Source organism: Podospora pseudopauciseta (genome assembly GCF_035222475.1).
Source record: "Podospora pseudopauciseta strain CBS 411.78 chromosome 7 map unlocalized CBS411.78m_7, whole genome shotgun sequence".
NCBI lineage: Eukaryota > Fungi > Ascomycota > Sordariomycetes > Sordariales > Podosporaceae > Podospora > Podospora pseudopauciseta.
This window is the reverse complement of record NW_026946667.1, coordinates 3305961-3331380: the sequence shown is the minus strand read 5'-3', so window position 1 is coordinate 3331380 and position 25420 is coordinate 3305961. Positions and strand designations below refer to the sequence as shown.

At 52.5% G+C, this 25420-nt stretch overlaps 10 protein-coding genes and 3 non-coding genes across 13 annotated transcripts; 3 read left to right on the top strand and 10 right to left on the bottom strand.

Moving 5' to 3' along the window:
• Window positions 1–71: 71 nt before the first annotated feature.
• Window positions 72–945, bottom strand: QC763_700495 (uncharacterized protein; the record flags this gene model as incomplete). Its single annotated transcript, XM_062915056.1, has 2 exons — window positions 72–814; window positions 888–945. The coding sequence occupies 2 exons, from the start codon at window positions 943–945 to the stop codon at window positions 72–74; spliced, it is 801 nt and encodes a 266-aa protein (XP_062762306.1).
• Window positions 946–3657: 2712 nt separating this feature from the next.
• Window positions 3658–4254, top strand: QC763_700497 (uncharacterized protein; the record flags this gene model as incomplete). The annotated part of the gene is made up of 2 exons (XM_062915057.1): window positions 3658–3843; window positions 3949–4254. 2 exons carry the CDS (start codon window positions 3658–3660, stop codon window positions 4036–4038), a joined length of 276 nt encoding a protein of 91 aa, XP_062762305.1. The 3' UTR covers window positions 4039–4254.
• Window positions 4255–7131: 2877 nt separating this feature from the next.
• QC763_0112360 lies at window positions 7132–7216 on the bottom strand. Its single transcript has one exon. It is a non-coding gene; the product is annotated as a tRNA-Ala (tRNA).
• Window positions 7217–7250: 34 nt separating this feature from the next.
• QC763_0112350 lies at window positions 7251–7334 on the bottom strand. Its single transcript has one exon. It is a non-coding gene; the product is annotated as a tRNA-Ala (tRNA).
• An 86-nt stretch (window positions 7335–7420) lies between these two features.
• QC763_700510 (uncharacterized protein) lies at window positions 7421–12113 on the bottom strand. The gene is made up of 3 exons (XM_062915059.1): window positions 10117–12113; window positions 7808–10056; window positions 7421–7753 (listed from the first exon to the last, which is right to left on the bottom strand). Exons 1-2 carry the CDS (start codon window positions 10350–10352, stop codon window positions 9015–9017), a joined length of 1278 nt encoding a protein of 425 aa, XP_062762302.1. The 5' UTR covers window positions 10353–12113; the 3' UTR covers window positions 7421–7753; window positions 7808–9014.
• QC763_700500 (uncharacterized protein) lies at window positions 8052–8927 on the top strand (the record flags this gene model as incomplete). Its single annotated transcript, XM_062915058.1, has 1 exon — window positions 8052–8927. One exon carries the CDS (start codon window positions 8052–8054, stop codon window positions 8925–8927), a length of 876 nt encoding a protein of 291 aa, XP_062762304.1.
• QC763_700520 (uncharacterized protein) lies at window positions 11352–12107 on the top strand (the record flags this gene model as incomplete). Its single annotated transcript, XM_062915060.1, has 1 exon — window positions 11352–12107. The coding sequence occupies one exon, from the start codon at window positions 11352–11354 to the stop codon at window positions 12105–12107; it is 756 nt and encodes a 251-aa protein (XP_062762303.1).
• Window positions 12114–13012: 899 nt separating the features above from the next.
• QC763_700530 (uncharacterized protein) lies at window positions 13013–15953 on the bottom strand. The gene is made up of 4 exons (XM_062915061.1): window positions 14557–15953; window positions 13598–14491; window positions 13254–13536; window positions 13013–13189 (listed from the first exon to the last, which is right to left on the bottom strand). Exons 1-4 carry the CDS (start codon window positions 15073–15075, stop codon window positions 13107–13109), a joined length of 1779 nt encoding a protein of 592 aa, XP_062762301.1. The 5' UTR covers window positions 15076–15953; the 3' UTR covers window positions 13013–13106.
• Window positions 15954–16891: 938 nt separating this feature from the next.
• Window positions 16892–17704, bottom strand: QC763_700535 (uncharacterized protein; the record flags this gene model as incomplete). The annotated part of the gene is made up of 1 exon (XM_062915062.1): window positions 16892–17704. The coding sequence occupies one exon, from the start codon at window positions 17702–17704 to the stop codon at window positions 16892–16894; it is 813 nt and encodes a 270-aa protein (XP_062762300.1).
• A 1679-nt stretch (window positions 17705–19383) lies between these two features.
• Window positions 19384–19455, bottom strand: QC763_0112290. The gene has a single exon. It is a non-coding gene; the product is annotated as a tRNA-Met (tRNA).
• Window positions 19456–19700: 245 nt separating this feature from the next.
• QC763_700540 (uncharacterized protein) lies at window positions 19701–22459 on the bottom strand. The gene is made up of 3 exons (XM_062915063.1): window positions 21757–22459; window positions 20869–21698; window positions 19701–20819 (listed from the first exon to the last, which is right to left on the bottom strand). Exons 1-3 carry the CDS (start codon window positions 21858–21860, stop codon window positions 19822–19824), a joined length of 1932 nt encoding a protein of 643 aa, XP_062762299.1. The 5' UTR covers window positions 21861–22459; the 3' UTR covers window positions 19701–19821.
• Window positions 22460–22640: 181 nt separating this feature from the next.
• QC763_700550 (uncharacterized protein) lies at window positions 22641–23840 on the bottom strand. Its single transcript, XM_062915064.1, has 2 exons — window positions 23676–23840; window positions 22641–23616 (listed from the first exon to the last, which is right to left on the bottom strand). The coding sequence occupies exons 1-2, from the start codon at window positions 23783–23785 to the stop codon at window positions 22695–22697; spliced, it is 1032 nt and encodes a 343-aa protein (XP_062762298.1). The 5' UTR covers window positions 23786–23840; the 3' UTR covers window positions 22641–22694.
• A 745-nt stretch (window positions 23841–24585) lies between these two features.
• Window positions 24586–24981, bottom strand: QC763_700555 (uncharacterized protein; the record flags this gene model as incomplete). The annotated part of the gene is made up of 1 exon (XM_062915065.1): window positions 24586–24981. The coding sequence occupies one exon, from the start codon at window positions 24979–24981 to the stop codon at window positions 24586–24588; it is 396 nt and encodes a 131-aa protein (XP_062762297.1).
• Window positions 24982–25420: the final 439 nt, after the last annotated feature.

The following is a 25420-nucleotide window of genomic DNA, read 5'->3' as shown; positions in this document are numbered from 1 at the left end:
CCCAGTTTTATACTTGGTACGTAGGCAGTTACTTGACACACTGTCTCCAAAACCGTCAAGCTCTCACGCAATCAGGAGTAGTAGTCACCAAACTGGTGCACATACTCCAACTTCCCATTCACGACCCTCCCCTCAAACCCTGCCACCTTTCCCCCCACCACCCCCGACACAGCCACCGCGCCAAGAGACTCGTCAATCACATACATTCTCTGCTCTATCTTTTGACCTTCTTTCAATTGCAGCCTCAGCTCCGCACACTGATCTCCCTGCCCAGCTCTGAGATCACCACCCTTTCCAGAATCAAGCATCGAACAGCTGCCAGCCCACGCGACAGGGCCATTCGCATCCAAATACGCATCAAATACCCCCTTCAAGGTCGATCTTGCATCTTGATCCGACCTGCTGAAACTTGGCCATGTTTCTCTCTTCACATTGGCCTGAATTTTTTCGGTACTGTTCCCCGGAGCAAGGAAGTACACAGTGTGAATCTCCTTAACTCTGAGGGGCACTCCCCCGGTGTTAGTGGCGGATTCGTAGAATATCTGCACTGCCAAGATGGCGTTGTTGGTAATTAGACGGGTGTAGCTTGAGCAGCCCTCTTGGTCGATGATGGAATGGGTGTGTAAAGAGCGGACTTGAGTGGTTGCGAGGATGGTTTGGTTGAGGGGGGTGAGGATGGCGTTGTTGTAGAATGGGTAGGGGCTCGTGGCGGGGAAGAAGAGGGGGTCAGATGGTGAGGGGGTATGCTGGGGCCTGGTTTGAAGCTCCGAGTAGCGGTCGGAAGATTGACGTAGATGGGACCATTGGCAACGTTCTGTTGTGAGTGTGATGTTAACGGTGAGTAACTATTTCGGTACGGGGTTGGGCAGGCAATGAGAATAACGTACGGCCCAAGACACCGGAAAGAGAGAGAAGAAGCGACAACAGAAGACGAGAGGCAATCATGATTTTTTTGTTTACGAGGAGGTACATGATTTTGACCACATACTTGAGAATGCGTACGGGTAGACGTTTCCGTTGCTACATAACTACAAGAGCATTTATAACCGTTCACTGCAGTGTCATCTTTACCGACTTGAACTATCTGCCGTGCCGACTTGAATACCTATGCTACATATCTCCTATGATCACCCCGCGCTGGATATTATCAAAGGATTATCGCATATGCAAATGCTGCTCTGTGGTTTAGCCAGAATTGGTGAGGGGTTGCCACCCAGGGCAGAACACCATGACCTCACGAATCAGTAGAAACATCGGCTACCTCCCTTAGATTAGAGAATTACCTAAGTCAAAGTCATAGCTCCAAGACGTCATGCCGTGTTCACTTTGGCTTCTTGCTCCAGGTAGCCACACAAGAACAGGCAAGAAAGGGGAAGCTGCCTTGATGTGTGACTTGGTCCCTTCAGTTTTCCCCACGGCATAGGGAAGGTGAACTTCCAGACCTGCATTTGATCGCCAGCCACTCCGCACCCGGTGAATATTCCCCGTGATGATCACCGGTTCGTATCCCGTGAGGACGCAGGCCGCGCATCGCCCGTCCCGACTTGGCGGCCGCCCTCCGCAACCAACAATGCCGACCGAGTCAATGTGTCCAGTCACGAACCAGGCCCAGGCAAGACATGTGAGTTTTCGAACCAACAAGGCATATTTTTACACTCTGTGTGATATGCATCTTCATCATTTCTCATGGTCCTCATTCACATGCCTTCAGTTTTGTTTTTGGAGCCCTCTTGAAGGTTTTGCAACTAGCCCCAGACATATGATGCTGCAATAGGCATAGCGCGCACGCACCGCCCTCTGGTCGTTGGTGTAAGGCCTCTGAAATGATTGGATATTCGCACTTCTCCGTCCGACTGATTCGCCCGCTGGCAGGCCCAACATGCGGCCATACCTACCCTGAGTCAGTCTCCTGTCGTCTAGAAGCCAGACAGAATCCGTACAAAGAAATTCAAACAGGAGGCCTGGTCGTCTCTTGCCTGGGATCCGATCTGTCGGGTCCAACAGGAAAGAAAGGGGTAGGCATCCGATGACGGATTCTAAACACGCTGGCGAGCCAATGTAAAGTTGAAGACTGCCAACGGCATCGGTAGAGAATGGTGCAAACTCACAGGTTTGAATGAAGATCGCCACATGTGATTCGGAGATTGTGAAAAGTAGTCGACATAGCCAATCTCGTGCGAGAATGCATATCCTGTTGGGCAAACGATGGTGGACTCGAAAGCCATGAACTAACAGTCCGAAGATGGGCGAGTGTTCTCCTGCTTGTTTGCTTCCAAGTTCAGAAGTGATCCGATCATGACACAAACTTTGACGTAAAACACCAATACTGAAGCATGTGAACCCAGATCGGGATGCTCGGTGGTTAGATTCAAGGGAAAGCAATCCGGTAGGCTGCACGCTTGATACCGATCTAATGGAACGCATGTTGACCAATCTAACGGCACAGATATGATCACCACTGTGCTGCCGATCATAGGGCTGAAAAGGTGGCCTCGTGCAGTGGATTCGCTTCTATTGTTCCTACCACTTTGACTCAATGATATTCTTCTGTATTGGCTCAGGCGTCATTTTGTCGCAGAATGCAGTTCTTCTGGCAACAGGCCACTGGATGGTTTACGTTCAATGAATCACAATTCAAAATCTCAGAGTCACAGGACGAGCTGCCGATGGGCATACATTGATACTCTCCATACTTTAATGAGCACCTGCTCAAGATACATGTCCGCCTTGCTGGATGTGCTTTGCCTCAGGTTTCGAGTCTCATGTTTGATCTTGCACTCCATTTTTCCATAAATGTAGTCAATTTGGATCCAGCGCATATCTTTGTGTCATGGTTGAGTGCACAGCACACAGTCAGTTCAAGAAGACTTGGCCCCCCTGCTAGGTCGCGCTTAATGCCACCAACCACGCACTAAAATGCACCAATGAAACTTCTCGTACTCCCACATCAAAACCAACCGACTTCTGTTAAGGAGGCGAAGCCACACTCCCACTCCAGGAACTGCGCCGCGAGGTGGTAGCCGTACCTTCCCTACTCTAACAGGGATTTGAGATGCACTCACTCACAGTCACTGCCGATTTAGTGTCCTGTCGGCTCCCAAATGAGTGTGGTATGTACCACCACTGCCACGAGCGGCCCGGGTGCTTGGCCGAAATCCCACGTCTTCAACCACCAGTTCGTGTACCCGTAGTCAGGTACGTCCCAGTCTTGGTTTGGCTTCCAAGGCATTCTTCACTGAGGCACGGCCGCCATGTGTGAATCGGGGAGGCTTTGTCTAGACAATGTACCTGTCTAGCCTCCTCTTCCGTGACCAATCCGCCTTATTTGTTGGCCAGATCGACACCCACCGTGTAGTTCGATTTCTCTCCTTGAAGAGCAGCACTGTATTGCTAGCAGTTGAGAACCGTACCGGGGCCTGCCAGTCTACCTTGAATTGCAAGACAACATCTCCATAACCAGATATATATATCAGACGCCCACATCACTTTCTCAGACTTGCTCCAGTATCACCACACACATCGAGATCCCTCTTTACTCGACTCGGCTCTCCACTCAACTCGTTGAGCCAGCGCCATCGTCAACATCGACACCTCATCCCCCACCGACACACTTTCGAGACAGGAGTAGATACCTAGTCACTCACGACACGAGCAACCATGTGCAACTGGGAGGAAACCGTCTATGCGTGCCAGCACCGGAGCAAAGTTCGTAGGCAAGCTTACTCCTGCACCGTCTACACTCGCTACATATACGGTGAATGCCGGTTCGACAGTCGCCGCGACAAGGTTTTCAAAGTCATCAGCTATGAGGACTGTGAGGACTGCAGGAGGTTGTACGAGTTTGTCAACTTCTAGAGGGACGGAACTTTGTATGATTATGGTACGTTGGCTGCACACATTGAAATCTGTCATTGACAAGCTCAAGGTATCTTGCTGACCATTTATCAGGACGCAACGAACTTGTACAACATGACCAGCATTTCCATGGCGAGACGGCTTTCACGGAGCATTCTTATGATCAGCACTTATACACGATAGACAGAGATTTAGAGGCTTTAGTTAGATACTGCATCGATACAGAAGTGACCCGCGAGGGAGAGCTCTGTATCATACCACATTTTTGTCACGTCCATGTCAGCATGGGCGATTCGCGACTTTCCTTCAACATAGGCCTTTTGATTCTGTTCATTGTTATTCTATATAGTTTAGAGACACAAATCCTGGCTTAGACTTGGGAATACAACTGTTGTTTCCAATGACATCGGATACTGCTATTGATCACAAATCAACCTCTATTCATCACGTTTCTCATGTCAAGTTTTGCACAGTCGGGTAGTGGCTGAAAATGTGCCATCAGCATGCATCAGATAAATTCATCGATATTTCCGAAACCGATCTCCATATTCTTCGCCCGGGAAAGCCGACTCTCTCGTACGAGGGTTTCGGAGCTGCCCATGTGGTCAGCTATTCTTGATATTTGCGGCGTCAAGAGCGCCACTCGGGAGTAGCGGGGGAACAGCCGGCGTTGGGACGGTTTGCCAAGCTATCAACATGCATCAACACCGGCGGTATCAAACACCTGTCGCGGGCCAAACCCCGTCACCCTCATAATCATGGAAGATTAGCTCCAATAGCTTTTGACCCCATGAAAGCCCCGAGGGTGATTTGTTGGTGGTACGGCGGGCGATGGAAGAAAATGGGGTGGAGGGCCCCTCCGTGGGCGACCCCCGGATCCGGACCAGATTGCTCGGCCCGGTCGTTGTTTTTCAAACCCGTCCCGCACAAGCGAGCAGGTAGTACCAGACAGAGCAGTTATCTCCGGGCTGACTGACCTGCACGAATGCCGACTTTGTCCACATACCGAACCTTTTGCCCTGGGCCGTTGTGCCGGTCTCCTGGAGAGCAATATGTTCGTCAAAATACGCAGCGAACACCAAGAACACGCCACCTACACAAAAACAAAAACAAAAACAAAAAAACATGGAGCATCTCTCGTCCTCGAAGCGCCGGCGTTGGTTGCCGTGTTAGTTGTCGATGCTGGCGATGCCACTCCCAAATTGGCAAGGCGGCCAATCAACCCCTGACCCAACATGCTGGAATGCACCGCTGTGCCCCGGACCAGCTTCCCCGACACACAACGGATTTCATTTCTCCCAGCCGAGTGGAACGGTGCTCAGAATGGTGAAGCGGTAGAGATGCGGCGAAGCCAGTTTGGCTTCCATGCTTTCATCCTTCGATGCGGTGCTCTTATCATGTTTCGAATGAAGCATTGTCTCAGCCGACTACCGGCGGGGTCAAACACACCATCAGCCACATACCCAGAGATGAGCTGCAGCTCTATCATCCGGCCATCGGGAGAGACATCACCGCCCGCTCCTGTCATCAAATGTCCAGAAAGCAAAAGGTCTGCTTGCACCAGTAAACATTGATTTTGGCGGGCGGTGTTGAAAAACAAGTTCCATCGAGTGCGAGCATCCAGCCACGCATGCCCATGACGTCAGTGCCTTCAGAGAACGGCCCCCAAATCATCATCCTTCAAAATAACCACTCTCCACCTTCACTTCTTTGCTAGTCTCTATGTCGAGAGCTCATTCCGGTCCTTCGGCCGGACGCATGTAAGATTCCAGGAGCTGTACGACCTTCATGTCAAAACAATCTGGGGAAGAAGGCTGTACCTGTTTCAAAAGGACTATGCAAGGCTGATACAATCGTTAGTTGCTTTATCAGCACCACTGCGGCACATCGTCATTTCTTGTACAAAACGTGTCTCCTGCCGGGAATCCCGCAGTAGCTTAATCTCGGCCTTCTCCTTGGCCACCCCTTTGCCGCTCAACTCCACATATCCAGTATCGCCGCATTTCGAGGCCTGGTATTTTCGGCGTTCAGTTGTCGGCGGCCACGGGTTTCGGTCGAGCGTGATCCCTAGCCTCCGGGCCACCTGCATGCAAACCTCACAATCAGGCCTAAACGCCACCTCGAGTAATACTGGCAGGTGATGAGGTGAAAACATTGTTTCGTCCTCATTTTTCGTCTGATCTTTTTATTTGCTGTCGTACGACATTTACCGAGCCTCCTCTTGGCTCTGGCTTTGTCATCCACCTTCCTTTTGCTACCAGCAAAAAGAGTATATGTCTACGATCTACAGGTATCTTACAATGCACCAGGAAAGCTCCGGGCCGTTGCTTTCTGGCCGTGGGGTCGACCTAGCTTCGGAGGACGCCCCTGTGTGGGTGGTATTGGAATCCATCTCCCCATTGAACACTGGCCTCGCCTGAGTCAAAGTAAAAAGGACTGGTTTGTATTTGTCTCACTAAACCATGCAGCCCGTATATCAACAACTGATATCAATCATTCTGCAAAGCGCATGGTTTCCGTACACCGAGTCATCCTTCATAATGGAGGACCTTTCTCATGAATTGCCTTGAATCCATTACCACGCACGCAGCCTATGATGCAATGGCAACACAACAAAAATAAAACCTTCGAGTCACCGAGATCTAAAAAGCTCCCGAAGGATTCTCGGGAAAATCCATCCGCAGTGTGCAACGCTCCAGAAACACAAGTGCCGTTTTCTCCTTTCCCCGTGGGGGCCGACTTTTGAAAGTTGGGATGAAGGATTAATAGAGCTGTCTAATGGCACAAGGAGAGGCGTGACTAGTCCCGGATATGATAAACGATAGCTAAGCTTTAGGCAGTCAAATAAACAATTAGACGGGGCCGTGTGTATGTTTCGTGCTGTATATACATACAAGGCTGTGGGCGGACAGGTATCATGCCTTGTCTTCTATGCGACGTCACCACGGTCTCCGGACCGGATAGTAAATCTCGGATGTGATAGTTCTCAATCCTCTCTGTGGCGGATCTTGATTTGGGTGCGGAACAGTCATGCCAAATGAAACAAGCAATGCAAGGAACCACTTCGCAATCAGTTGTACCGGAACAGAATCCATGATGTCTTTTTATGGCAAGGCTGAATTCCAACCACTGCGCCGAGCTTCGTCAATTCATTGAAGTGATTTTACACTATACTTTCACAGTCTCGTCGTTCTGGATCCAAGACTACATAGCATAAATAAATCCAAACAAAACTACATCTTCTGACCAGGATCATCATCCATTCAAGGTTATTGAGGGCGTGTGGCTCAGTTGGTAGAGCGTTCGCTTAGCATACTCCCCTGTATGCGAAAGGTCCTGGGTTCGATTCCCAGCTCGTCCAGCATTCCTAACCTTATCAGATCTGATATCTCATCGGGCGTGTGGCGCAATTGGTAGCGCGTTCGCTTTGCAACAGCATCTCATGCGAAAGGTCTTGGGTTCGATTCCCAACTCGTCCAATTGTCTATTCTTCTACTGTTCACGTGTGGGGATTTGTTTTTGCTATAGAGATATTCTTTTTGGCCGAAGCATACATTCTTATCCATGTCCGACTACAGTCCTGATACAGCTTGTGTTTTATCTCGATGTGCTCCTTGAGACCTTTAGTCATACCAACACTGTTGACTGCCCGGCTTACACATCCCAGTCAAGAGTATCATATGTACAAACTCACAGAACCACCGAGATTTGTTGACGAAAGCTTGTTTAGTCATGAATGGAAACATGCATCCCTGATCGGACCGCATTAGTAGACACCGCATATAAACAAGCAACAAACGAGCAGAAACAAGCACAAACAAGCCTCGGACGGAGGACGTCAGCTGCGGCTGGTGATAATTGGTGGTGTCGGGATTAACCAGATTGCCTACCCCAGACTCTGTCGAGTTCGTCATTTAGGCTGCGTCCGAGGAATAATTGTCGATCAACGTACCCGCGAGCCGCAATTGGAAAATACGTGCCAAGACCCATTTATACCGGGCCCTTCCGGTCCTCCTCCTCGCTTCTCCAGGGGACTAGGCTGATGATCTGAGGGGTTATGTTTGGGATAGCTTGCTGGACTGGAATGTAGCTATTTGAAGGGACTCACCGCTGCCGAGAGTGACCTTTTGTGACCTGTCCTCCTCTCCATCAAGCTCAGATTTTCGGACCCTCCCTGTGAGAAACCATCCATCACGATGCTGTCCCAAGTAGCTCTTGTCTCCCTGTTGGCCAGCGCCAGCCTCGGCTCAGCAAGCCCAATCACCCCGCGACAGGCCGCTCAGCAGGTTGTCCGCATCAACTCGATCGAGAATGTCGCCGTCCGTTCCAACGGCCTCATCCTGGCCACCAACATGAACAGTGCAACCCTCTACTCGGTCGACCCTGTAGCCAAGACATCCTCCACCGCCCTCTCCGTCTCCGGCACCAACGGGCTCTCAGGAATCGCCGAGTACCAGCCCGACCAGTTCGCCGTCATCGGCGGCGGCAAGTCCATCTACAAGGTCGACTTCTCCTCCGGCACCCCCCGCTCCACCCTCATCAAGACCATCACCGAAGCCCAGAACCTCAACGGCCTGGCCTACTTTGACAACTCAACCGTCCTCGTCGCCGACGCCGGCCGCGGAAACGTCTACAAGATCGACGTGAACACGGGCGTCTACTCCGAAGTTGCCCGCGACCCGACCATGGCCCCATCAGGCGGCATCCCCTTCGGCATCGACGGCATCCGCTACGCCAACGGGACGCTGTGGTACACCAACATCTTCCGCAACTCGTTTCACAAGATCCCCCTCGACCCCGTCACGGCCAAGAGCACGGGCGCCCAGACCACCCTCTGGACCAACCTCATGGGCGATGACCTCTGCTTCGGCCCCAACGGCAAGATTTATGTCACCACCAACAGCAGGAACTCCCTGGTCGAGGTTGACCCGACGGCTGCCAGACCCAGCCCCGTGAGCGTGGGGACCGTGACGGGCAGCACGAGCTGTGCTTTTGGGCGGACAGACAGGGACAGAAACGTTGCGTATGTCGGCGGTGGACAGGGTGTTTTTGCTGTTACTATTCGGGTCTGAGCGGTGGAAGCTGTTTGTTTCCTAGTATCAAAACAACACCAGACAATAATGATGTACATATAAGAGGAATAAAAGATCAAGATGCTCTCATTTCTCCTGCAAAACCTTGATGAAATCCTCCAACCCTTTAGCCAGAACTTCAGGTTGCTCCAACTGTGCAAAGTGCCCTCCTACTTCCTCCTCCCTCCAAAAGACCAGGTTGGAGTACTTCTCTATCCATGCTCTTGGGGTAGGGATGACCTCATACGGGAACCACATCATGCCTACCTTTTTCGGCGCCATGACCGGGAACTGCGCGTTGCTTGATGGCGGGGCCCGGCCGTTGAGGGCAAACGCCTCCCGGTAGGAATAGAAGCTGGTGTGGATCTTGCCGGTGAGCCAGTAGAGTGCCACGCTGGCAATGATTTCATTCATCAACTTTCTCGAGTACCGAGCTCCGCTGGGTAGTGTCTGGTCTTGAGTAAAGGAAAGGGGATCGGTCCAGTCGAGGTACTTTTCTCCTATCCAGGCCAGCAACGCAAGAGGGCTGGCGGACAAGGCCAATCCTAGTGTTCCTGGTCTGGAGGCGGCCATCATGGCGTAGGCAGATCCATCGTTGCGGAACCAGTCACCTCTTTCCAATCCCCTTTTGTCTTTCTCGCTCAGTGTTGTGAAGTCAAAGCTTTCTGGCGGCGGAACAGGGCTGTAGTTGACGAGCACGGCACTGCACTGTTCACATCGGTTGCCGAGAACGCGTGCAATGCGTGACCCGATGTCGCCACCTTGGACTACATAGTTCTTGAGGCCAAGGGTGCCAACCATGAGCGAGTCAACGACGAAGGCGACATCCTCCATGCCGTAGTTTCTGTCATTGGGAAACTGGTCGGAGAAGCCAAAGCCAGGAAGAGAAGGCGCAATCAGGTGGAACGGTAACCAAGCAGGATCCGGGTACTTTTCTCTTAGAAGGCTGAAGAGGGGAAGAAACTCCAAGATGGAGCCAGGCCATCCGTGAAGAAAGACGACTGGCACAGCGTTGGGGTTCTGGCTGAAGATTCCGAGGAATTGAACGTTGATCTGTTCTCCTTGTTCGTTGACGGGCACTGAAGCAGTGAAGTTGGGGAAACTGTTGATCTGGGATTCGACTGCTCTCCTAAGATACTGTCAAGACAGGCGCTCGCAAGTGGGAAAAGAAAGAGGAGAGGTTGGTTACCAGCTAAATTCCTCTTCCCAAACACGCTTAGCCTCCACCAGCCATTCTCTTCTCAGCCCCAGCTTCCGGCTGCCGTCGGGGAGTGAATTCTCGTAGCATTCTCCGGGTATGGGGGATAGCTTGAGCAGAGTCTGAGTCCGATCAAGCTGTCCCTGGTCGATGTTAACCGTGTAAGGTGCTACTTCTTTGGGAAGTTGCACTGTCCCAGAGGGGGAGCCCCAGGTTGAAGACAACATTATGCAGAACAGAATGCTGATGGATTCGTTCTACCACCAGATATCTTCTCAAGCTGGAGGAAGAGCTATCAAGTTATATCCATCTGGACCTCCATGTCTTGAACGGCAGTCAACGAGATAGTGGGGCCAGCGTCACCCCGCATGCATACCCGTTGAGAAGGGCGGGGGCAACAGCCGAGCCGAGTTGATCGCCGTCATCCTGGAGCGCGAAGGGCGAGGTGTGGTGGGCCTTGTGCTGGCTCTTGGAACCTTATCTGGAAAACATGGCGATGTGTGATCGATATGCAGATGCCTCATGGGTTTCGTGATGATGTCAGTTGATGACTGCACCAGGCTGATGTGGGTTCACTTCGGGTCACATGGCTGGTGATTGCCAACACACCACCAACAAAAGTTACTCCGTAAAGGCTGTGTTAGAGATGTGAGAGGACGTGGATCAATAACCGCCGAATCGAGGACGGAAAATCGCCGAAGAGAAAGAGAGTCGGATTTGTGAGTGTTCATCCCGTCCGTGTCATCCTGACAGCTCTTGGCGGGGTGGCTTGCCAAGACGGCTTCGGATCGACTGACTAGCCAATGAAATCTCTAGTAAAAAGCCACAGTGGAACAATCGGAGGAACGTTGCGATGAACCCCCGACTCTGGGTGCGCCAACGTCGCATTCTAGGCCCCTGTGAAAGACCAAACCACCACCACGGCGCAATATTTATCACAACCATCCATCATCCCGCTGCTGGTGGAGGCGCATTGTTTGCTGGCGTCACCTTCTTGAGAGATCTACCCCGAATCGGACAAGAAAGACAGAAATGGCGTGTCCGTCTTGCGAGTGCCGGATGCGACTTGGGGGAATAAAAGGGAGCAACCTCCTCCCTCTTGTCTTCTTCCAAGAACCTGACTGACCAAAAGATTCTTATCAGCCCTACTGACCCGAGTCATTAAACGCTCCCACCACGACCTATATACCTTCCATCACTTATTCAACCTCTATCCTCACCGCGCAATGTCCAAGTCCATCCTCTTCCTCGGCGCAACCGGAGGCGTAGGCTTCTCTGCCCTCCAGCGCTCCCTCGCTGCCGGCCACTCCTGCACAGCCCTCTGCCGCACACCTTCCACTCTCTCCGACAAGATCCCGGCCGAAGTCGACCAGAAGTTGCTGCGGATAGAGCAGGGCAATGCTCACGACGTCGACGCTGTTCTCCGCGCCCTTCTCCCTTCACCGTCCTCGCCCCGCCAGGGCCTCCCACATGTGATCGTCTTCTCCATCGGCGCCTACTTCAACTTGTCCAAGATGGGCATGGACGACGCTCACGTGTGCGAAAATGGCATCAAGACCGTCTTGGACGCCTTGCAGAAGGCCAGAACAGAGCACAACCTGCAGGGCAAGCCGCGGATTGTTGCCCTCAGCTCCACAGGCGTATCCGACTTTGGGCGGGATGTGCCGTTGTTGTTTGTTCCGTTGTATCATGTCGGTCTGAAGGTTCCCCACAAGGACAAGAAGGCCATGGAAGACGCTTTGGTCGAGAGTGAGGAGGAATGGACCATTGTGAGGCCAAGTTTATTTGTCGACGGTGCCAAAGATGGTCCCAAGCGGGAGATCAGAGCCGGGAAGGAGGATCCAATCAAGGGAGTAGTGGAGAGTAAGGCAGTTGGCTATACCATCAGTCGGGAGGATGTCGGGAGGTGGATCTTTGAGAACCTGATCGAGGGAGAGAAAGCTGGAGAGTGGCTCAGGAGGATGGCTGCCATTACATACTAATATCTGACCAGTACTGAAATTTCTGTCCTGATGGACTCGTGGGGGGGCCTTTCTTGGCTCTTGGCTTTTTTGGTTGTTAACCTATAGATACCATATCTTGTTTCTGCAGCATTTCCTCTTCTTTTAATAGACTTTGTTAGCTCAACGGTGTCAGATTTGTCTCCATGTCACCAACAGCCTCCTCTTCCTCTCCAGTTAGGTACCGGCCCCTTCCAAACTTCCTGTGGCTTTCCGCCAACTTATAAGCTTTTCACCTTGAGCACAAAGTCTTGTCTGTCCACCACAACAAGAAATTCCCCAACACTCCACGAAATTTCACCAGACAACCGTACCGGACTCATGACGCACTACCTACCTCACCACGGTAGCTTCATCAGCCGGACCGCGCCTCTCTGACCCGGTTTTCCTCCCATCGACATCAACACTGGTGACTCTACTACACGGTTCTACCCAAGCAGACAAGATGGCTATGGATCGCCCCCTCAAGACGGTCATCGGCGTCAAGCTGGTCTTCTCGACGGCCTGGGCAGTCAACTATCTCGAAAGATCGCGCAAGTCACCAGCCCAAAAGGCTGCTCAAGGCAGCTCGGCCCAAGAGCAGAAGCGGCATCGGCTCCAACAGGTTTTCCAGCAGCAAGATAAGCGTCAGAGAAGCAATGCGGATGCTGGTCGCGAGTGAGTCTTAGCTTACTCTTCTTTTTAAGGATCTCAGAGTGCTAATTTGGCTTGAACTCGAAAGGGACTCTGGAAGCCCCCTCAGAGGTAGAACGGGTATTGCTTAAGAACATTGGTTTGAGGCTCAGCTCTGTGGGGCTTACTGGGTCAGTCTTCAGTCTACATGTGTCTGAACAGGATAGACAAAAGTTTCCGATTTGGGAGCAAGGCATGGGACACAATCTACCACAGGCAAGCTTGGTACATAATACAGACGTTGGAGTTCCCAAAGATCATTATTGGATACCTATATTTTACACTATTCTCAACCTCTTGAGTGCCTCATCAACTTCTAGCAGGCACCAAGAAGCCCTCAAAGAAGCTTCCCAGAGACTCGACATCCTCCAACCTGCAAACCTTGGCAACATCTAATATCGGTAATCGTCAGCATCCACTCGAAGCTCCACACACGAACAGAAAGAAAGTACTCACAGTGATCAGGCCGCACGACCACAATGGCGCCCTTGGAAGCATCGACTCCATAAGCCTCATACGCATGGCCGTGTCCCGAGTTGTAGCTCTCATCATCGGCATAGATCTTGCCCAGATTCTTCATCTTCCACTTCCCGGTTACCGGTGTGAAGAAATCCGGGATGGCGTCCAGTTCAACCTTCTTTCTGTCGCCCGCTGTCACCAATATCCGGTCGATCACGCCATCTGGGTCCACACCAGTCGGCGTGAGGCGCTGGACTGTTTGGGAGAGTGTTGAAGAGATCTGTTGGCGGTGACATCAGCATCAGAACCCCCATCCTCCAAGACGTTGTATCAAAACTCACCTCGTCCAACCTCGACATCGCTTCGGGCTGCGACAGATCTCCCGAGAACACCACGATATACCACTGCCCGTTCGCTGGCAGCCCCTTCACAAGCTGCATGGCCTTGGCGTCACACGACCGCACCACTTGCGCCGTGGGAAACCTCATGCCGACTGTCACCTTTGCCACCAACTCCTTGTCGTGCTCTCCAATATCGGTTATGGCAGACGCATCGTACTGCACAGCCTGGCCAGCCGTGTACCTGCCCGCCTTGGTGAACTGCTCCGCAAACATCCCCGCCGTTATGCCGTGTTCCTGGCGGTACTTGGTGTTGAAGAGCTTTGTGAATTTGCGGTCGAAGTCGATCAGCTCGGTAGCCGTCCGCTCCCGCTCAAGCACATACGTCTCGAGAATATCTGGGCGTGCAAGGCCCTGCAGGACCATCCCAAGCTTCCATCCAATGTTGTGGCCGTCCTGCAGACTGACGTTCATACCCTGACCGGCTTTAGGAGAGTGAGTGTGGCACGCATCACCTGTCAAAAACACACGGTGATCTCGGTGGAAGAAGTCGGCTCTTCTTTGACCGATGGAGTAGGCTGACCACCAGAAAGTCTCCGCAAACTCCATCTCATAAGGGTGAAACACCTTGCGGGCGTGGTCGTGCAGCTTTTCGAGACTGACATCGCTGACTTTGGTGCCTGCCGGGAGCTCGGTGTAGAAGCGGACCATGGAGTCGCCCTCTCGGGGGATGAGGAGGATGTTGCCGACTGCTGAGTTGATGACCGCCTTTTTGCGAATGTCTGGGAAGTTTGTGCGGGGGTAGATGTCCATGACACCCCAGACTGCGTCTGAGCTGTCGCCCACCATCTTGAAGCCGAGGGATTTCCTGACGATGCTGTGTGCGCCGTCACAGCCCTATTTACCCAGTCAGTACGATGTTGCTTATTCCGCACCCATGGCGTTTGAAGGGGCAGACATACAAGCACATATTTCGCCCGATACGTCTTTTGAACTCCGTCCCGAACAGCATCCACTCTGACCGGGTAAGACTCCAAATCGCTGCTATCCGCATTCTGATCCACCACCACATTCTTCACCTCGCATCGGTACTCAATCGGTGGGTTCGACCCCAACAACCCCGTCATCAACTCGTTGAGTCTCGCCTGGTTGAGGATGACGTGCGGCTGGTGGCTGATCTCGGTCTCTTTGTCGGCCTCGTACTTGGCCCTCTTGATGCCCTTCTCGGCGTCGGGGGCGGACCAAAAGGCAATCTCCAGCACGTGGTAGGCCTCCCGGAGCATCTCCTCTGCTATCCCGAACGAATCGAAGATCTCGACTGTGCGGGTCTGCACGCCGTCTGCCTGTCCAATCTCGAGGGGGCCATTGCGGCGCTCGAGGATCTTGTAGGGGATGTTGAAGCGGGCCAGCCACACGGCCGCGCAGAGGCCTGCTGAGCCTGAGCCCGCGATGAGGACGGGGACTCTTTCTTCTGGTGTCATTGCGTGTGAATGCTTGGATAAGGTAGGTACCTAGATATGATCGACAGCAGAAGGTGGGGGAATAAGACCGGTGTTGAGCTGGGGTTGGCTGTAAGTGAGAAATCTAGAAGGCCGAGTCAGGGATCGGCAAGTGCAAGAGCATAGGTAAGCCAGCGTATATAAGTCTGTTGTGCGATTCCTGTCCTACACATGTACTGGCTGGCAATCATCGCGAAGTGAGTACAGCTGTTACTCGCCACCGGACACCGGGCCAAGAGATTGCGTGCCCCCATCGCGTCGCGAGCAAACGTCCGAGGGCAGTGATGACAGAAACACCATCTGCCGGCCGGGAAGGGGGTCCAACAAGACGGGATCATCCCGATGTTGAGGACGGATGCTCCGCCCTGGCTCCGGGGAAAAGGATGGGGCTCCACTTCTTTAGTCCGGGGAAGTGCGGGCTGTGGAGGGAGCTAGAGAGAACCAAGAAGCTTGTGTCGGCCCGGTCGCTATCTTCCCCGCATTGTTCTGGACGGCACTCGCGGGCGAGGGGGAGAAAAAATATCCCGACGTCGGCGGTGACATGTGATGGTTGTGGTAACCTCCTTCGGTGCGGCTGTTGAGTGTGCTCAAAGAACACGAGCAAATTTGTGACCGTGTGGTTATGAAGGCTGTCGTGGCACAATGCCAGCTCTCGCCTAGCAGCGCCTCTTCCAAAGTTCTGCGTCTGAATGAGTAAATTCCCCCACCATGGGCTTCTGATTAGGGCTGTGAGCAAGGCTCCCACAAAGAACTGAAGGGTTTATTGATCCCATGTAAAATACCTATTGGCATGTCCGGATTCCTGGACCAACTTCGCGATACTGAGATGATGGAATCTACTGAGGAGAAGCCATCTGCGGGCACCATGACCACGGACTCGAAGACCAAATTGGCAGCAATTTGGAACCAACGTTGTCCCACTTTCAGTATCAAATTTACAATATTACCCATGGCATGAACACGTACAACGCAGCATGGTGTGCAGTTCTCTTGGTCGCCAGCGACGACATCCCATGTCTCATGCGGGAAGGATTCCCTTTCACCGAAACTAATATGTGTGATGAGCTAGGGGTCAATATCACCGAACAGTAGTGAAACGGAAACGACTGTACCATTCGTCTGAATTTGAAGTCCCATGGGCTTACAGAGCGCCGCTCTTACGTTCTGACCGATTTTCCACCCGAAGAGGAGAAGCGCTGTGGACGGCGGGACTCTTGGTTTTCGCCAAAGATCTTGACGTTCTCTCCAATTTCAGAGTGAGGGACTTGTCCCCAAATATGATTTGTGCCTGTACGGCCGTCAGGAGGACAAGGAGCTTGTATATTCTTACTCCACCTCGCCCAGGCACCTTTTCAACACACCATCTACGATGACCGATCACTTGAGGGTTTCTTTGAACACAGCCCTGACAAGACCGGGTAGCAATGAGGCAGGACTAGACGGAGAGAACAGTTCATCCACCTCGGGGCCATGATCAAGCTGTCATGTATCGCCAATTCATGCTATATACAAATGCTGCCCTATGTTCAGATGGGCTCCCCAGTCGCTCCTTCCTCAATCGCGTCGTTCCTGCCTCCATCGTGTCCTGTCCCCCTTCCTCGTCTCGATATCTGTTTTTGGTTCGCTGTCATTTCCGTTAGTTTCAACATTGGCGGAATCTTTTGCCAGATGACATACCTGGAAACCGAGGTCTTCTATACGAGTGGATCTTTTCACACTGCTCGACAGTTTGTGCGTGCGTGTGTGCTTCATTCGCAGATGGCGGCACTCCTCAACAGTTGGCGGAAGAAACTGTTCTCTACCACCACCAAGTGAACGTCTCGCCATCAAGAACGCGAATCTCCCTGGTGTCCACCTGATCGCGCTTTTGCTTGTTTGAACGGCCTTCTTTCAAGTAGCCAGTGTGGTAGTCCTGATCGGAGTCCGTCTCATCGTCGCTGGCGTCAAACTCATCGAGGTGTTGCTTCTCCGAATGACCTTCTTTCAAACAGCTCGAGTGATGATATTGGTCGGAGTGGCTGTCGTCCTCGCTATCGTCCTTCTTCTCCTCAGGCTCAAAGTGCTGGGATTTGTGTGAGAACCTCTTCATCCGAACGATGGATTCTCGCCTCTTCTGCAAACGAAGATCGAGGTCGACGTCGGGGTCAAACCTCCGCATTCTCCTCGTGAACTGGAGCAGGGGCCGCTTATCTTTCATATTGGCGGCGTACTTGTTGAAATCGGCGGGGGTCTTGAGGAAGACTCTCGCGCTGTCTTCGCCGGCCTCCAAGTCGAATAGGGCAGAGCCGCGCTTCTGGGCCGCAGTGTCGAAGGCGTGTGATGAGCCAAAGACGTCATCCGGGTCGTAAAAGACTTTCTTGGGCGGTGTGACGTGCTCGGCGTGCTCGACTGTGGGCTGGGCTGTGTTGTCCTGTGTGAAGATTCTGCTAACTGTTGTGTTGGGTGATACGGTCCCCTTCCACCCAGTCGGAGGGTCTTCCCAGCCATTTCTGATGGCCATATCAGTTTGCTTGTCGTAAACGCAGGAAGGCTGCTGGCTGAGTTTGAGAAGCATCCCGAAGGCCCAGTGGTGCTCAAGACACAAGGTGTTTGAAGAAGCGAAAGGTCCCATCGTGATGAAGTGTAGGTAATGAAATAAGGTAGGTTTGATTGATGGTGAAGAGTAAGACGTTGATGAAAGGCAAATGCGGTGTTTGGCAATGAAGGTGAACGGCTGGATAAGCGAAGAAAGTTCCAGTTCCGGTCCCCGGATGAAGATGGTAATGAGAGAGTAGGATGGGGGAGAAGAGAAGAAGGAGGAAGACGCTGCCTTTATAGAGGACTGAAGACGCCCAGACCCGCAGTTCACCTAGGGGCCCTCTTTTTGGGGGTACTCGCCTGTGCTCACCTCCCTGAACAGTTGCTCTTACCTTATCCAAAGCAGAATTTTCGGGCTCACGGGCTCTTCTCGTGACTCTCGTGGTTGCAGGTGGGCCGTAGGGGGTTGGGAGCGACTTTCTAGAGGCTTGGAATAGTTCGGATGAAAACCTAGAGCCGAACCTTCCATATTCACTTGCTCCTTTGGTTCCATCTCCGGACTCCGCCGAGCGACCATTTTACGTCGAGTTCTGGCCTCATGCATCTTGTGCAATGTCTGTTCTAACTCGATGTCGCCATCTGGATCTCGGTTGGCAGGAGAAGGCTTTACAACAGATCTGAGGATAGGTGCCTAATGGTCCTTGAAATTTTACTAAGTACATACTAACCTCTAAGTTTCTGGACAGTTGCTCTTTCCAAGGAGTGACTTGAAAGGTGTTAAATTCTATAACTGGCTCACTTTGTGACACTTTGAATTGAACACTTCCAGTGAAGTAAAAAAGTCGGTACTGGCTGGCTGGATTTTGTTCCGTGGCGGTCTAGACGCCTAGCTACTCCCTCATCAACGCTCTTCTGCTTCTTTTGCTCTCTTCACTCCTGTTCAATCATTAGAGTCGCGCCAACACTTGAGGCGGCACTCCCCACGATCCCTTTTCTTGAATGCCAGAAATCTCCGTTTCCTTCTCGGTTCACCCTTCATCTCGAGTCTCTCTTCCATTTCCTGTTCCAGGTCATCCAAGCCCTCAACCCAATTACCTACACTCGGTCTCCGCAAGGTCGTATTTCTGATGCTCGGCATAACTGGCATAGTCGGCCGCCGTTTGTAGTGATATGGTCGCAAAGTCCTGGGTTTTGATCTCTTCATTATACTGCGAGTGGTCCGTGGGCGTGCTGCTGGTCGTCCTAACAACGCCCCATGGATTGGGATACTTGGCTTTTATCACAGAAGGAGAAATTTCCTCTGCAACCCCTGCTTTGCTGGAGGTTCTTAACCGGAACTGTGGCAAATATCCATATAGTAGTGGTGTCCAAACCATCATGGTCGCCTCAGAACTTCTTAACATACTCTTTCTCTTCATCTTCCTACACCACCTCGCTATGTGTTTCCCCACAGACCGTAGCCACAGGTAGTTTCGGGTTCGAACTCGATGAAGTTGCGGCTCTGGGTGAACCTTCTCATAGGCATGGTATTACTGCTGCGTAGATAGATATGCACGGGCTGTCTTATACAGGAAGTACCATGTTTGAAGTCAACAGTAGAAGTCAGGAAAGACAATCAAACATCGAAAGCAAAAGCAAACCATAAAATAAGAGCGCCATGGCATCCGCGTGCTGGTCCGTGTACCTAACTAGAGGTTATCATTAGGTGTGTAATTTGGGCGAGGGAAGTGTTGAGAGGCTGTGGGAGAAAAGTGCAAAAAGCAAACGATAATTTAGCTGCGACTCGTTTCGATCGAGTGACCTCCGGGTTATGAGCCCGGCGCGCTTCCGCTGCGCCACGCAGCTTGTTAAGCTGATTTGTTGAGGTGGATGGTGAAAATTTGACTCTGAAGGCAAGGAGCAAGGTTGTTGTGGGGTGGGTCAAATTGAGGACGGATGGAATAAGGTAGTGGAAGAGGCGGAAAGTAAGAATGTGACACATGATTCCTAAGGTTTCACTGATCTCCGTGATTTCGCAGAGACTCCTCAAGCACACGTCTAACGAAGGGATGGTTGGTCCTCTGCCTCGCCCCGGAAACCCATAGACCTCATCGGAGGTTTTGCTTTGCAAACAACACACACTTCCATTGCCCGTTTTGCCATCCTAACAAACACCAAGCTAAACTACCTACCCCGGACACAGATTCTCTCAGACCATTATCCAATCCACCGCTACTTCCCATTAACAATCTCCTGCTGAGCAAACCGCCACACATCTGCCTCCCCGACCAAAAGCGCAAGCAGATATCTCTCCCAATATCCCACCAGCGGCTCTTCAGGTAAAGCAACCTCCTGTGGCACCCTAGCCTGGCCTTCCCCCACCGCCTTCCTTTGATAAACCCACTTCCAGTGGTGATCAAACTCTCCGACAGGATACATACATCGCTCAGGATACTCGTCAGTGCCAAGCGTCAGTTCTCTCGGCCGGATTCTCCAAGCCTTGACGAATTCTTCTTCGCCGCTACTCAGCGCGCTACCCCTTTCCAACTTCCATAACGGGCCTCCTTTTCTCCTCTTGTCACCCTCCTCAGCTGTTTCAGACTTGAGGAGGGAATCGCAGGTCCAGACATCTTTGTCATCTAACCCCAACCCTCCACAGGCCAACCGGATCCTGACACAAGCGTGTATCCTCTCGCTCGTACCAAGCAAAGGCTCGCTGGTATCTTCGTTTGTGTCTTCATCAACCCGCATAAACAGGCCAGGACGCCGAACGGTCTTGCCGGCCACAGTGGTCACTACACTGGTAGGACTTCTGATCAAACCCAGGCCCCAAGGCCGAGCAAACTGCCACAACTGGGGCAAGGGGCCATCGGGGTGGTCATGCTTTCCATCACACTCGTGAGGATCTCGTTTGGGGGCTGAGAAGGGGTGTCGAAAGACGGCAGCGTGGCCCCAAGGCTTGGGGCTTCCTGGAGCCAAGCTTGCACTTCCATTGGCGGTGCCATTCCCGTTGGTGGTCCCGTTTGACGAGGAGCTCCTTCCTCCGCGAAGGAGCTTGCTCATGGATCTGGGGATGATGGACTTGGCCACTGACCCAATCGACGAAGTCTTTGATTGCGGCGAGAAAGGGAAGGGGTGAGCAGCGGAGAAGCGCAGTGATTCCAAAAACATATTGGTCATGCGTGGGTGATTGAACTCCAGTCCCAATGTCGAGAGTTGATCACACATCCCTGTATTTAATATCAGCACAGCCCACGCCAAAGAGGAGGCAGAACTTACAGGCCAGTGTGATGTCTGATATCTGTTGGTCCCACCAACCACCACCGACATTCCCATGGTTACCAGGAAACCATACCTGCTTCAGGTTTGTTGTACTTCCAGGTACCCTCTCCCAGAGGGCAGGCCTGAAAGCATATCTCGGCTCATCAAGAGCCAAAGCCTGAAAGGCGTTCTCGACCTTGGCCGAGATTTGTGTGTTGGTGAACCTCCATTGATCAGCGCTTCCTCGAACACCGATCACTGGAGCAGGCGGGATTCCAAGTGTTCCCACCGTGTCCCAAACCGCAAGAGCCTTGATTTTGATCTCCTCGCCAATCTCTCCAGCTCCAGCATGGAACGTATCCCGCGTTAGCTTCTTCTCCCTCAAACCCCGCTTGTACGTCTCCTTCCTCCTCTCCTCCCACTCAATCTTCTTCTGCCCATGCTGTCCCTTGTACTCCTCCAGCCCGTCAATCAGAAAGTCGTCCGTATCTCTGGACGACGAGCCCATGTTTTCGTAATCATCAAAGATGGCAAAAAATTTGTCCAGCCCTTCCGGCGTCAACAGTCCCACGCTCGCGACCATATCAGCGACGCTACGGGCAGTAAACGCTCCTCTGCTGAAGCCAATCAGGATGATGTCGTCCCCGTCGACGTAGTTGGTGCACAAGAAGTTGTACACCTCTCGGATGTCTGCGTCTAGCCCCATGCCGAACGCTCCGCCGGTGAACTGGTCCAGGCCGTTAGCTGTACCTACACCGGCGAAGTAGTTGATAATCTGGGGCCTGCCATCACTGCAGGTGCGGCAGAGAACACGCGAGATGCGGGTCACATTTGAGGGTGGTTCGTACCTTTACGTCGTTAGTGTCCCAGTATTATCATGACGAATCGAACCTCGACGTGGCATACCCTTTTTTTCCCAGCGAGTTCATCCATGTTCCATCACAGCAGACAATCAGTCTCTTGGGCGTCCCCCGGCGATGGGGGTGAGCAGGATCAAGCGGTGAGGCCATGGAGAGCAGGTATGGTCATTCTTGTAGAGGCCCTGTCAGGGACCGAGGGGCAAGAGGAGAAGAGTGGCTTTTATCCTCACCCAAAGCCCGTGATACAATGTCTCACAGCCACTCTCACAAATTAAGTCCTCAGACCGGGTCTCGGGTGTGCAGAGTCGATCGTGAGAACCACGAATGAGACGTACAGCTTTGCCGAGTTTTGTTTTCCCCCAAACCAAGACCATTCGGGCATCCCAAAAAGTAGCTGACCGCCCCCCGTCAAACCACCAGAGGGAGAAGGAGCTGCGGTTGATGGCTGGCTGACACTGTGGGCTAGATGTCGGGGATCTACAGTGCATGAGGGTGTCCCCATGTCAACAAATCAGAGCCTCTACTAAAACCCCTGCTTGTCTCCAGGCGGCCAACCTCAGCGCTTGGCCAGCAGCGCCATCCGCTGGAGGCTGGGCCACCTGCAGCCGGGTGAACCCCGAACGAAACAATGGGAGAACGTGTCGTGATCGAGTGGTAGCCGCCATGTCCGCCTTGATTTCCCTCTTTGTGCTGTGTGTGTGTGTCGCCAGCAAGCTGAGTGAAGCGAACAGAGCAAGTCGTCGGGTGTCATGTTGATCGAGACGGGCGCACAGTGCACCCTGCAGCGACCCGCCCGCTAAATGAAGAACCCCTGTTGTTGTTTGGTAGCGCCTCGGTTGGGCGATCCGTGCCGCTTTCCAGGAATCGGCTTGGCGCTCAGTCAACCAGCCCCCTTACATGCACGCAACCTGATAGGTACCCCAGATTACACTTCAGCTGGCGTGGAATCATCAACGATCAATTACTACCTCAGTCTCATGATGCCTACGACAGAGGAGGCGTGTCATTAAACTCATCCAACAACCCAGGCGGCACCCGTATCCCCGCAAAGCCAAAGTCGTTCAACCAACCCCGTATCTCCCTCTCCTCGTCTTCACTCACTTCCACCCGCACCGCGCCGACGTTCTCCTCCAAATACTTGATATTCTTCGTCCCCGGAATGGGAAAGATATCCTCCCCCTGCGCCATCAACCAAGCCACAGTCAACTGACCAGGCGTGCAACCCTTCTTGTCCGCCATGATCCTGAACTTTTCCACCAGCGCCAGATTCTTGGGGAAGTTCTCCTTGCTGAACCGGGGAAACAGCCGTCTCAAGTCCCCAGGCTCAAAGTCATCCGGCGACTTGATCTGACCCGTCATGATGCCCCTTCCCAGCGGGGAGTACGCAAAAACGGCGACGCCCAAGTCCCGGCAGGTCTGAAGCAAGTGATTGGTCTCGGGCCCTTCAATGTCGAGTGACCAAGGGCTGTATTCCACCTGGTAGGCATCAACATGGTCGATGGCAGCAGCCCGGCGAACTGTATCCGCCGACGCAGCCGAAATCCCAATGTGCCGGATCTTGCCCTCGGCTTTCAGCTTGACCAGCTCGGCCATGGTGTGCTCGATGGGCGTCTTGCCGCCTACGCGGTGGATGTAGTAGAGGTCGATGTACGATGTCCCGAGCCGCCGAAGGCTCTTTTCGCACTGCTGGCGGCAGTAGGCCGGGGAGCTGTTGATGGTCAGGCCGTTGGGACCGTACTGGAGGGCAAATTTGGTGGCGAGGAAGATGTCGGCGCGGCGTTCGGGGTGGAGGGCGAACCACTTCCCCAGCAGGTCTTCGCTGTCGGCATACATGTCGGCCGAGTCCCAGTTGGTGTAGCCTAGTTCCCAGGCTCGGTCGAGCACTTTGAGGCGGTCTTCATCCGAGCTGTGAGGGAGTTAGTCTCATTCAACATCGTCATGATGAGACTGGAGTGCTTCACTCACCCGACAGAACCGTATGCAGTGCTCAGCCCCATCAACCCGAAACCGATGGCTGGGATTTCAGGGCCGTTTTTGCCCAGCCTGCGGGTGGGAAGCTTGGCTGGAGGTGCCATTGGATGGTGCTATCACAGACGGTGTTGCCAGCGGGTACGTGGAATATGAGTTTGACACAGAGAGATTGACAATATGGGCTCGGCATGCACCGTGTGATGTTAGCAGCATTTATTTATTTATACAAAGTCCCTGGACAGGAATTCCCCGCATCCTTGGAGTGGTCACGCCAAGCGCCACCAGGTGGTGTCCGTCCCGGCATCTAAATAAAGATGCTGTCGGCTCCCAATACCCGGTTTCAGGGTCTTATCCGGGGACCTGCCATGCTACGGGTTGAAGTCTGGTACCGTATGCGGCAGGCAAGTTCCAGGTGAGAATAGCATTGTAAGCCGTTGTTTCACCATGTCAACCTGGCGTTTTGCTCTGATCACAAAGTTAATAACTTATAGACAACAATAGAGATAATATGATGAACAGACAGGCAACGAACTGAAGACCGCAGTCGAGCGTTCTTGAACCTTAAACAAAGGGTTACCTACCTACTAAGAGACGGAGGCGATTTAAGGGTCCAAATCGGCAATATCGGGAAGGAGAATGAGTTGTGCTTGTGAGTTCGCACATCACCGCAAAAAGTGTCACGAGCAAGAAGAGCGATCTTAGTACATGGGTGATGCATCACATGGTCACAAGACTTGATCAATATGATGGTATTCAGAATTGGAAGAAAAGGTTTAGTACAGTATCAATTATCCATCAGCAAGATTCCCAGATGGTGAGGTGAAGTCGATAGGTGCCTCCCTCCTACCCAGATATTATCTATAGTGCAAAGGAAAAAAGGACTGTAACTCACTTACCTCAGGTACTACGACCACCAGTCAGAGTCTGAGAACTCGAAGCCGGAAGAGCCAGGAGAATCGGAGTCTAAAGCATCGGAGCCAGAGTCAGTGTCCTCACGTTCAACACGAGGCACTTCATTCCTAAAGTAACGAGACATAGCCACTCTGGCCAATTCTATGTACTCATCATCCATGGTCTCGAAAATTGCATCAGGACCCGTTGAGAAGTTAACCTGGACCTCGTCGTCCCTATTCCTCCCGTTTTGGCGCTCACGCCATTCTTGAAAAATGTCCTCCTCGTTCACAGACCGGAAATTAGGGTGGCTCCAGCCACACTCGCTGGCGAATTTCATGAGCTTCTCCCGCAAGTTGGTAGACCAGTTATCCCGATCCGTTGACTGCCGGAAAGGCATGGCCTGCATGCCCCGCTGGAAATCAGGGTAGTGAATGGTGGCCCTGACATAGGCCTGGGCACTCCTTACCGGGTCGAGGCCCCAATCCGTTGCATCTTCAAGACGGCAAATAAAGGCCCATCTGACATGTCACTTCCTGTTCGTATATCTGGAAAAACAATGCCCAAGTTAACAGAACAAAGCAACCGAGCCTTTTGATTCATAGTTAGTCAAGTGCCAGGACAAAGGATTCTGACAATGTGTTGTCCCCCCTCGAGTAAAGGGGACCAGATCCGGCACAGGAACAAAGCAGTGTATCTTGCAGACAATACCCCTGTTGAGATATCACTACGTACCTAGTCTCCTAACCCCAGCAAAAAAAAATCGTCCTCAGCCAAGGAAAGGGGGCAAAAAGGGGGGTGAAACAAAGACCAGTGAAACACGTTTGGAGACTGATATAACAACCGCC